The sequence below is a fragment of the Oryzias melastigma genome, linkage group LG21 (assembly GCF_002922805.2).
Source record: "Oryzias melastigma strain HK-1 linkage group LG21, ASM292280v2, whole genome shotgun sequence".
NCBI classification, from domain to species: domain Eukaryota; kingdom Metazoa; phylum Chordata; class Actinopteri; order Beloniformes; family Adrianichthyidae; genus Oryzias; species Oryzias melastigma.
Genome location: NC_050532.1, coordinates 18,793,817 through 18,804,915, shown reverse-complemented (window position 1 = coordinate 18,804,915; position 11,099 = coordinate 18,793,817). Strand labels below are relative to the sequence as shown.

The following is an 11,099-nucleotide window of genomic DNA, read 5'->3' as shown; positions in this document are numbered from 1 at the left end:
AACAACTCTTTCCTCTCTGCTGCCTCATCCTCAGACCTCAGTTTTTTGCGAATTTCTACAAGCTTAGGTTTAGAAAAAAAGTTTAATTCTTTATAATTTGGACATTATTTTTGAGGCTCTTCTCCTAATCTGTTCAAGTGCCACCAGAATGCAGTGGTTATCAAAAATAAAACAGAATACAAAAAAAATTTCCACCCAAAATAAGTTAAGAGTAATTATATGTTTTAATTCAGCAGACTAGTGTGTTTTGGCAAGGGTCTGGCGATGTGATACGTATCACGATGATATGTATCCCAATACATTCCAAAACAGTACCAAAAACAATATTTCACTAGTTTTTTTTTTTAAAGAGTATGACTGATTATGAATACACCTTTCATGTTAAAATGAAACACTAAAATACATTTTATTTAATGATCCGAATGTTAACTGCAACTGGATCTCAAATACAAGTTGCATTTGTGCTGCTTTTCTTTTGGTAAATTAAGAAATATTTATTCTTAAAGGGAGCAGTCAACATTTTCTGATTTCCACAACAAAACATTTTTAGTATAAGAAATAAATGAGTCTTAACCAATAAGATTTTAAGGCTGAGAAGATAAAAGTTTCCATCATTGCCAATTGTAGCAGAACTCTTACTTTTTAAACGGTTTGGTGCCTAAATGGTGTTTGAACAGGTGCTTCAAAAAGCAAAAATGAAGAAACATGGAAAGTAAAAGCATTTTATTTAAAAGACAGTACAAAAATGGATATACATGAGCTAAACAGTGCAAACAATTATTGGTTTAAAATGAAATTTTAAAAAAGGAGTGATCAAGTGTAAATAAAACAAAATATAAAACACATATCTAACCAGCAACTGTTTAGAATCAGGTCAAAATACCTGCCTGTAAATTTAAATAAAATATTCTACATTTAAAAATTACCACTATGAATAAAAATATGAGGAATCATAAAGAGGATAAAACACAAAAGAAGTGGGCATTCAATGCTGTACAGATTCAGTCAGCCTCCTTTACTTGAGATGCTCCTGAGTTTGTAAACATGGCAGCAGAAATTGCTGTTCTTCTGTTCAATGTGAACAATTGTGTCTTTGTCAAAGAACAGCTGGTGTTGATAAGTCTATGAATGAAAAAGGGGAAAAAAAGTAAATCAGAGGACAGGTTTATCCCAGCACAGAAGAGTGAAAGCCATGTTCCATATTTTTTAGTTCAAGTCGCTCACCTCATCCCAAGACTCCACCAGATCTATGTTTCTCAGTAAACGCCCCGTTTGGTTGTCATGCAGTCGGACATGAGCTCTTCCTTCTTCCTCCACGCCGTCGGTCATCACTACTGCCAGAAGGTCAAGCTCGTCCTCGTACTCCACCATGCGGAAAGCCTGCGTATTTGAAATTCTGTTTTGATTCCTAAAATAATCTGTACAAAGATGGATAGTTTCGACATCTGCACAAACCCATGTGTGCTCTGAATCAGCCAAAAATCTCTTAATAGTACAATGAGGACACTTAAGTTTTTGAGCATTTAACTATTTCATGCTTTTCACCATATTGCTTGAAAATGTTATTCTGCGTCATAATATGGAACGTCATTTGTTAGTAGTTTTTCCTTTAACTGAACTTGCCTGGAAAAATAATGATCACAGGAGATTTCAGATTAAGTTTTTGACATTTAAATACAATTTTTCTTATTAATTTGGAACGCACTGTAGAAAAAAAAGTTCCGTATTACAGAATGAAAGGATATATGTAAACGTGGCAAACTTAGCGCTCTCTGTACAGGACAAAAGGAGATTGATTGACACAGTCAAGAGCCAATCAGAATGCAGACCACAGAAAAAAAACACTCTCAGAAAAAAGTCTGTCAGTTGATTAATTAATTAATTAAGTCTAGACAGTTGATTAATTTAAAAAAAAAGGTTAACTGCTGATTTAAGAAGAATGACCTCTATACACTATAGTAGCTTTCTTTGTTTACAGACTATAATCTAAAACTATAAGCATTCATTTGTCTGGATTTGTAAGAGCAGCAAACACTGAACACTTTCTACCTCTTGACCTGGGTCATCATCTAGCTGATGAAACCTTCTCTTCACCGTGCGGCCTGATGAGGTGACCGTCACTTCAGAGGTCGGCTGCAGGAAGACAAAAGCGACAACGCTTAGATTCATGAGACCTTGAGGAAAAACACCTACAGGTCATTTCTGCTGTCACCCATGAGTGGCTTCTTGATAAATCACTAACTATATTTAAAAAAATGATTTGTCAAAGTAGAATGTGCAATCAAAGCTCAGAACGTGTTTGTTTAGCATCCCACTCACGGTGTTTCGATGAGTTGCCATGGAGAAATCCTCAACTACCTTTGATGGCAAAGAAGAGTTTATCTCACCCAGGATTTTGAGGACTCTTGAAAATAAGAAAATAGGTGTTTAAAGTGTTTTTCCTGCCTATGTATGACTATAATTTCAATGCAGTGACATAAAAAAACTGTACTTTATAGTGGTAGGCCCAACATGGATGATCCTTCCGGAATCATCTGGATGGAAAAAGATCCCGTCACTCTCAAGAGCGCAGCAGTTCATGTTTTGGATTCCATTTGTTGCCTAATTTTACAAAGTTTCAAAGGGTTACAAGCAAATATGTACTTAGTGTTGATGAAACTAAAATAGAATAGTGCAGCATTTGATTTTTCATTAAATTCCAATGGATTTGGGAGAAATTTTAATTTCTGAAATTAAATAATAAAAAAATTCCAACGTGAAGTGAGTAGTTTTTTTTTTTGTTGTTGTTGTTTAATCCGCTTAGAGCTGACCAATAATGAACACCAAATGAATAATTATTTCTGAGTCAATTCTTGTCATTTTCAATCTGATGTGAATTTTTTTCTAAAGAGGTAGGGTTTTGCTTTTTTTTTTGTCATCATATAATCTCAATCTACCAAATAAAGAAAAAAAACAGAGAATCTTGAGAAAATGTTCAGATGGATTTGAAAGGCGATCGATGCTCCACCTGAATCCACCCATTTGATTGGGATTAATAAAGCTGGATTTCTGGTTTCAAAACTGTCAAACGATCCTTTTAAAGACCTACTGTGATGAAAACTGTGTTTTAACATGGTATTGAGGCATTTTTTTCTGACAATTGAGGACATAAATAAAGAAATTTAAGCACAAAATCGCATTTCTGAGTTTTTCCTTATTCAAATCATGAAACAGGAGCAGATGAAAGTTTGAAATTTATAATGAAGAAAATACGCTGGGTGGGCCACAAGCTCCCTGCTCCAAGCTCTCAGCAAAGGGAGAGCAGAGGTGATTTTTTAATGGAAACAGGTTTTGAAATTTGGGCTAAAAACTTGAAATCCATAATTAATAGAACCCTGGGAAAGCTTTTAAAATAGATCGAAAGATGATCGGAGTTAGACTTCAAAGACTAAGAAATGAACCAGCTACTGTTACTATACAATAACTAAAAGCATTAAAACAAATAAATAAATGAAAGACTTTTGTACCATCGTGTGGTCTTGCAGTGAGCAGATGTGATGAGTCCCCCTGTGAGTTTTGTGTGGAGGTGTGTAAATATAGTGCCAGGGAAAGCCTCCGATCTGGACGCCATTGTTGGAACAAGACACCTCGAATAACACAGGAGGACAATCTGTGCTTGAAAAAAGAAAAACTGAGTTTTCTGATCTGAACTGGTTGATAAAAAGTAATCACTAAATTTTCAGCCAAACTCACCTCGGATTTGGATATTTACTGGGATGCCAAATGGAGCATCTCCCACAGTTTTACCTTCAAGGAGCACGCTCTGTTTTCCAAGAGTCAGTTTCTCTGTTAAATACTGAAAGAAAATGAATTACAGTCATAACAAATGTAAGAAAATGCAAGAAAAATGCATATCTATAAATTATTCTGTAAACATTGTTTATCTGATTTAATAAACAGACCTTTTGGATAATGTGCTCAAAGCTGTACAGCTTCACTGACTTGTTGCTGTGAGAAACGGCGAGGACGCCTTGAGACAGAACGACATCAGTTACACCACTTCCAAACACCTAAAAAATATATAAAAATACCAACATATATGAATTCCAGAGGAAAATAAATAGAAAAAAACATTAACAAGAAGAAAATAGGCGTACTTTTTTATTGATCTCCAGAATTCCAACAATTTGCAAAGGGAACACATGGAAAACAGCCAAGTGCATGACTGTACTCTGAGAGATTCCTGCCTGGAGTTAAACAAAAGCTCAAAATAATTTTAATATCAAAAGCAAGTCCTGAAAAATAATATATATAAAAAAAATAATACCTGTCTTTCTAAAGGTGTTTCTTTCTTTTGAACAGATTTAATGTAAAATGTTTCTTGAGAAACATCCCAACCAAGATATCTAGAAAATAAAAGAAAAGTTGTTTGAAATATGGAGTTTGGAGACCGTTATGGTACATAAATGATAACAGCATACTGACAGGGAGAGGACAAAACATACCTGAACTGAAAACTTGGAGAAAGATAAACTCTCTGGAGCTCTTTTCCTGTGTGAGCGGAGATGCGATACAGCCAGTTATTAGCTGTTAGAGCGAGGAGGCTCGGAGTGTGATCGGAGGCAGAGGGTAATGTTCTATCCTGATGAAATAAACATAAAAAACATTAATTATTATGTAAATTAAAATTTCATTTCTGCATCGATAAAAAAAGAAAGAGGTATTAGTTTTACTTACGAGTGGGCTCTGGCATAGCAAAGCATCTTTAAACTTTTCCTGTTTGGACCTCTTTGACAGTTTGTACAAACTTTGAGGTTCAGCATGAACGCTGAAAAATAAATGAATGTTTTTAATTAGATAGATAAATACTTTGTGTGTAAAATCCCTGTTTGTTTCTAGGTAAGTTTTGTAACATCTTAGAGCCAAACTCAAGTCAGTTATAAAGACGTATTTTTATTTTTTGGACACGTACAGCAATAACAAATATAAAAAATAATAAACAATAATAGAATTGCTTTAAAACTGAATTTGATCAAGTTTGCAAATGAGAAAAAAACGACTGATTAAAAATAAAGGAATAAACATTTTTGGGGTGATCTCAATTAGCTTGTATAGTATTAATTAAAAATGGAGACACTCACTTTGTAAATTAGTCTTTTTATACCAAAAAATACACAACAAACAGTTAAATAGAAAGGAAAGCAAAGAAAAATCTTTATAAGATCACCAAAAAGTAACATCCAAACATTCAAATCTGTAGAGTTCAGAGAAAAATGTCTTAAAGCCCGTGATCCACAAGCACAAAGTAGAAATCATAGAACAGAACCCACATTTATTTTTTTGCAATAATAAAACCGACAAGAAGCTATATAGTGGAACAATAATGAGCTTAAATTGATAAAAATCCCATAACTATGTTTTAAAAAGTCCAACTGAGAAGTATTTCCTATATTAGTTTGAAATGTACACATGTTTTTTTTTTTTTATTTAGTAAATCACACCTTGATAAATTCTTCATTTATTAGATCCAATTGATTTCTACCCATCTTACATGGTACAAGAAAGAGCAAAATAATAAAGAAAAACAAGAAAATGTGCATGCATTTTTCTTAAATTAATTAAGAGCTCCATTAAAGTCTAAATCCATCCTTTGACTAATTTTTTTTAATTGAAAAAATTGTCATATTTATAGGGCTTTGTCTAATTTGATTTTTTTTACTCTGAACCCTGAAATAAAGTGCTTGGTATTTCAATAAATATAAGATTCCTTAATGTAAATATACTCACCAGCTGTAGCAATTCTGATAATTGTCAAAGTAGATTTTTCCACACTCATAAGTTATTGTAGATTTTGAAGTCTTGCTCCAAACTTTTCGGAAATTCCTGTTTTCCTACGATGAAAATTTGTATGATTTAAAACAATGAATTAGCAAAGGGATAAAGAACAATACACAACAATGGGTTAAAGTTCGTTTTTTAAACAAAATTATTAAAAGATAAGAAGAACTTATATATAATCATATAGTTAGAAAAATCAATTCAGAGTAAAGAACATTGTTGATCCAAAAAATGATTAATAAAGAAACAGGAAGAAGCCTACACCTAATAAAACCCTTCCACCTTTCAGTGATTCTGCTGTCTTTATATTTACACATTTAGTCATACTTGACAATTATTAATAATCATAAAACAATCACAATTATCATAAATATATATTGTTGTTGCCAGTTCTGTAGCCATGGCTTGGCTGTTTTTTAAGATTAATTGTTTAAACGTTTTAATGCTATATGAAAATAAAATAAAAAATATTTATCCAGTCTTCAAGACTGCAATGTGTTACCTGGAGGAGAACACCTCTGAGGACGTTCAAACAATGCCTGTATGAGGTCCCAGCATCCCGGATGCCTCTGCTTCTTCGTGTCAGTAGCTCCGCGGCATTAACGCTGCTCCTCCGTCGGTGTGGCGCCATCTACAGGCGGCGCTTTGAGCAACACCCAAAGGCTGTTTCACATCATGGTAAAAGGACCAGAAAGGACTCCGGCAAAATCAACACGCTGTCCACAGTTTTTGGTAAGAAAGGTTTCCACATCAACAACGTTGCTGTTTTTAACTGGATTCACTTCCCGAAAAGGTTAGCTATTGCTAACAACACATTTGAACGCTTCTAAACTATGCCAAATTAGCACGAAATTTTGAATAAGTCGTTCATTTACACTTACTATCTGTCAGACATACAACCTCGAGGAGTTGTGACGAAATAAGCTATAGTTAAAAGAAAAACAATAACGATATTTAATCGTGAGGATTTCATACTCATTCTCTGTCGGTGTTGTGTTTGTTAGCCGCTATAGCCCAATGTAGATCAGCCATCTTCTTCTGTTAAAAAAACTTAAACGAAAAAGCAATGTTCTAGGGTTTTAGCGCCCTCTTTTGGTGGTCATTGCTCCCTTATGGATTCAATGAAAAATAAAGCTTTTGGGTTTAAATAGGACACTTTTAAACTACAATGATAATCTAATTTATAAATAACCTACCTAAGATATGTTTTATTGATTAAACATTTCAGAGAGTGCATTTTGAATTTAAAAGTAATTGTATTGAATGAATGAATGTATTTAATAAAAAAAACAAGTATGCTCAAATATATGTTTTATTTGCACTTAGAAATTGTAACTATTCTCTCTTTCTCTCTTCCTTTATTTTTTTATGATTTTTTCAGAACAAATGCTTAAATGCTGGAGGTTATCTGTAGCCAAACAGGCGACAACTTTTGCTACATCAGCCATGAAGTTCAAAAACACCAAACCGAGACCTGTGGCTCCACTAGGCTCCCGGATTCTTACCAGTACTGACGATATTTTTAAGCACAACATGTGGTTAGTAATATATATTCAGAAAATATATGCAAATTTAGCATTTTATTTCTTCATTTTTATAAATTAACTACTAGTAAAACAACTAATTAATAAATTTACTATGTTTTAGGGACCATGTTGAGTGGACTGACGAGGACAAAGAAGATGCACGAAAGAAAGCTCAAGAAAATTCTCATGAGCAAATTCCTGCTGCAGAAAAAGGCATGATTAAATTCGGACTATGTATCAATTTATTTACATTTATTACCAAATTTGTGCAGAATACCTAAGCAAATCTGATTTTTTTTCATACAGGTAAATTCGATGCAGATGCTTGCCAGTATTGGGACAAGTTTTATGAGATCCACCAGAATAAGTTTTTCAAAGATCGCAGGTGGCTGTTTTTAGAGTTTCCGGAACTTCTTTATCCATCACTCAAAGAAGACCATGGCAAAAACGTGCATCATCAGTCTGAAGTGATCCAGATTCAGAGTGGATGCACAGCAAACACAGAGACGAGACATTATCAACATAATGATCCCACTGAGGACTCCTGGAAAATGAACAACTTCAATTTTCAGGGAGAGCAAGGGCCAAAGGAGGTCTCCTTTTATCCTGGATATGATGCATCTTTCAGGATATTGGAGGTTTTAAATATATATATTTGTGTACTTTCATCTTTTATAGTATGCCATCATACAACAAAATATTTTTACTTGTTCTGTCAGGTTGGATGTGGAGTTGGAAACAGTGTTTTTCCTATTCTTAACAACATCAGGTAAGTTCATATTCTGGACTCTATTGTATTTGATTAAAATACTAACACAAAACTGATACTATTGTTATTGTTTATGACTAATAATATGTGTAGAAACAGAACAGGAAAGGACTATAAATCTGATTTTATGTGTCAGTTTATAATTTGACTCCCATATTAAATCGTGCGTCTTTTCACAGGAACACAGACTCCTTTTTGTATTGTTGTGACTTTTCATCTCGCGCTATTCAGATTGTCAAGGTAAGCCGTTTGCACCCCAAAAAAATCTATTTTAAACCGGAAACATATAATCATATAACTGAAAATTGTATTTTTCTAGTTTAATTTACTCAACTCAAAAAAATTATCTATAGTACAAACTTGGAATAATATTATTGATGATTTAAAAATGAATTAAATTTGCTTATTTTTCTGATTATCTTTACAAACAATATTCTTCATACTTGCACTTAAATAATTATAAATTTAAAAGAATGTTTGATACAAGTTAATACAGTAATCATGAGCCTAATTTGTTTATTTAATTTTATTTAAGTAGTTGGATAAAAACAGACAAAAGTCCTTACCATGGAAGGTTAATGGATGAAAACCCCATTTTACACATTTTAATACTCTTTGATTTTAATAATTTAGCAACAAGAAAGTCTTTGGAATCTTTAAATATAATCTATTTACTTAAAATAAAAATAGTACTTTAAAGTAAAAACACAAATGGCTTAAATATGCTAATGTGAAACAGGTAAATAAAGTGGGTTAGGTGTAGTTTTATGTACTCTTTGTGTTTGACCCCATTTTAGAATGGGAAAATCTGAATTAAATTCTGAATAGTGATTGTACTTTACAGTAAGTCTGTAAATAATCATATCCGAGGGACAAAACTTCATGGAATTTTACTGGCTCCCTCTTCATAAAAATTCTGCTGATTTTAAATAGCTTAAGCTGCATTCTTTCTATCAACAAACAGGTACAAACTAGTTCAATTTAAGTAAAACGTTTTAAGGCAGATTTTTTTTCAATCCAGAGGATTAGAAATTGGCATTTTAGACACTAAATAAGAATTAAGTCGACTATGTTTTATGGCACAAAGCCACATTCAATCTGCAGATGTTTGTTATGAATTCCTTTACTGTTTTTAATTAAATACTAACAGTGTCTATTGGCATTTCACATGTACTGTTAGTAAACCTGTTGTTAATCTTTTAAATGTTTTTTTTTTCTTTTTTCGCTAAAGCAAATTTTATTGTTTCATATTTTTCACGTTAGCTGCATAAACATGACCGTTTATGAATCTTTTCTTATAGGAGCATCAAGATTACGATGATTCTATATGTCATGCTTTTGTCCATGACATTTGTGAGGAGGGATCCTCCTTCCCTTTTCCTCTTCAGAGCCTGGATGTTATTCTGGCGGTTTTTGTGCTTTCCTCCATCCATCCAGAGCGGTAAGTAAAAATCAACGACAACAAGAATTTCTGATGTTATTAGTCACATTCATTAACCTCCATTCCCACCTTCAAGCTATTCAAGTTCATTTAAAGATATAAAACAGGCATATTCAGACTTTTTATGCTTTACATTTGTAGATTGCAAGGAGTTGTGAACCGACTGTCATCGTACCTGAAACCTGGAGGAATGTTCCTCTTCCGGGATTATGGAAGATACGACTTCTCCCAACTCAGGTTTAAGAAAGGTAGAGCATCATTTTGCTGTTATAGCAACTAATAGTCAAATATGTGATTCAAATGTCATCTTTCTTTGTAATTAGGGAGATGTTTATCAGAAAATTTCTATACCAGAGGAGATGGAACCTGTGTCTATTATTTCACTGAAGGTACTGGAGTGAAAATGTTTTTTTTATGTAAATAATTGGTGTATTTACAATCAATAGTTCTTATATTTGGGAAAAAAATCTGAATAAGTTTGGTTGTGGGCTTGTAATGCCATATTTCTGAAAATGTTGTGGAAATGTTTGCTGACTGAGTTCTTCTAAATTTATTACAGAAGAAGTTGGAGATTTGTTTTCTAAAGCTGGACTGGAACAGATTCAGAACTTGGAGGACCGACGACTTCAAGTGAACAGAAAAAAGAAAGTTGCAATGCGCCGAGTGTGGATGCAGAGCAAATTCAGGAAACCAAATCCTGAACACTCCCCCCACCACTGCTGCAGCTGATAATCGTTCATGACCCTTTTTCATAAATGTTTTTTTACATAAAACTAGTTATAATAAAGTTCTAAAACATTACAAGAAAGAGCTATAAGGTGTTTTACTGTATTGATATTCCCTACAAGATTTAACTGGCTCCATTTTTAACCGGCATGTCCAAAGTCCGGCCCATGTGCCCCATTTCAAATTTCTGTGGGCCCTTGCCATAAAATCAATATTTGAGACCTCCAACCCTTTTTAAGGACTGTACGGTTTCCTGCTTGTGATTGGCTGAATTATGTTGTGTCTTCAAATCAGAAATACACTGTGATTTTGATTAAAAAATATATATATTTAAATTTATTTCTGTTTAATGTAAAAAAAAATGAAAAATATTATGTTAGCTACAAAACAGAAGGGAAGTTGTTATTATAAGGGTTCAAAGGCCTTCACACATATTTACTTTACCAAATCTGATCTTCTATTTAAAAAATCTGGATACCATTGATTCATAGACATATTAGCTTTAATAATGTGTGCTTGAAAAATTCTAAATGATTAAAAGTTTAGAGAAAAAAATAAGGAAATCAAACAAGAAGCAAAACAAATCAACTATTTAGAAATTCATAGTGACTTTTAAAAAAAATCTTTTGAATTCCAAGTAATTTAAAATATGTTTAATGGTTAATTTAAATGTTTATGTATTGTTTATCTCCTTTTTGTGTATTTTCCGTAAATAAATTATATTCTGACTGATACAAAAAGAAGAAGTGGATAAAACATATATATTTCATAATGTATTTTTATCATTAGTATCTAAAAACTAATATTCTCAGTTTTATTT

At 32.8% G+C, this 11,099-nt stretch overlaps 2 protein-coding genes across 3 annotated transcripts; one reads left to right on the top strand and one right to left on the bottom strand.

Moving 5' to 3' along the window:
• Positions 1-1,000: 1,000 nt before the first annotated feature.
• dcaf17 (ddb1 and cul4 associated factor 17) lies at positions 1,001-6,481 on the bottom strand. Its single transcript, XM_024286673.2, has 14 exons — positions 6,320-6,481; positions 5,767-5,870; positions 4,717-4,807; positions 4,485-4,621; positions 4,307-4,385; positions 4,137-4,226; positions 3,942-4,049; positions 3,733-3,835; positions 3,507-3,649; positions 2,492-2,601; positions 2,320-2,404; positions 2,050-2,133; positions 1,225-1,380; positions 1,001-1,122 (listed from the first exon to the last, which is right to left on the bottom strand). The coding sequence occupies exons 1-14, from the start codon at positions 6,446-6,448 to the stop codon at positions 1,006-1,008; spliced, it is 1,536 nt and encodes a 511-aa protein (XP_024142441.1). The 5' UTR covers positions 6,449-6,481; the 3' UTR covers positions 1,001-1,005.
• On the top strand, positions 6,422-10,611 carry mettl8 (methyltransferase like 8). 2 transcript variants are annotated; one of them, XM_024286675.2, is made up of 10 exons: positions 6,422-6,549; positions 7,188-7,355; positions 7,465-7,556; positions 7,650-7,981; positions 8,063-8,112; positions 8,292-8,352; positions 9,414-9,553; positions 9,695-9,801; positions 9,877-9,942; positions 10,113-10,603. In XM_024286675.2, the coding sequence occupies exons 2-10, from the start codon at positions 7,204-7,206 to the stop codon at positions 10,280-10,282; spliced, it is 1,170 nt and encodes a 389-aa protein (XP_024142443.1). In that variant the 5' UTR covers positions 6,422-6,549; positions 7,188-7,203; the 3' UTR covers positions 10,283-10,603. The 2 variants fall into 2 exon arrangements, with proteins under 2 accessions (XP_024142443.1, XP_024142442.1); XM_024286674.2 differs by having other exon boundaries at positions 6,479-6,610; positions 7,199-7,355; positions 10,113-10,611.
• Positions 10,612-11,099: the final 488 nt, after the last annotated feature.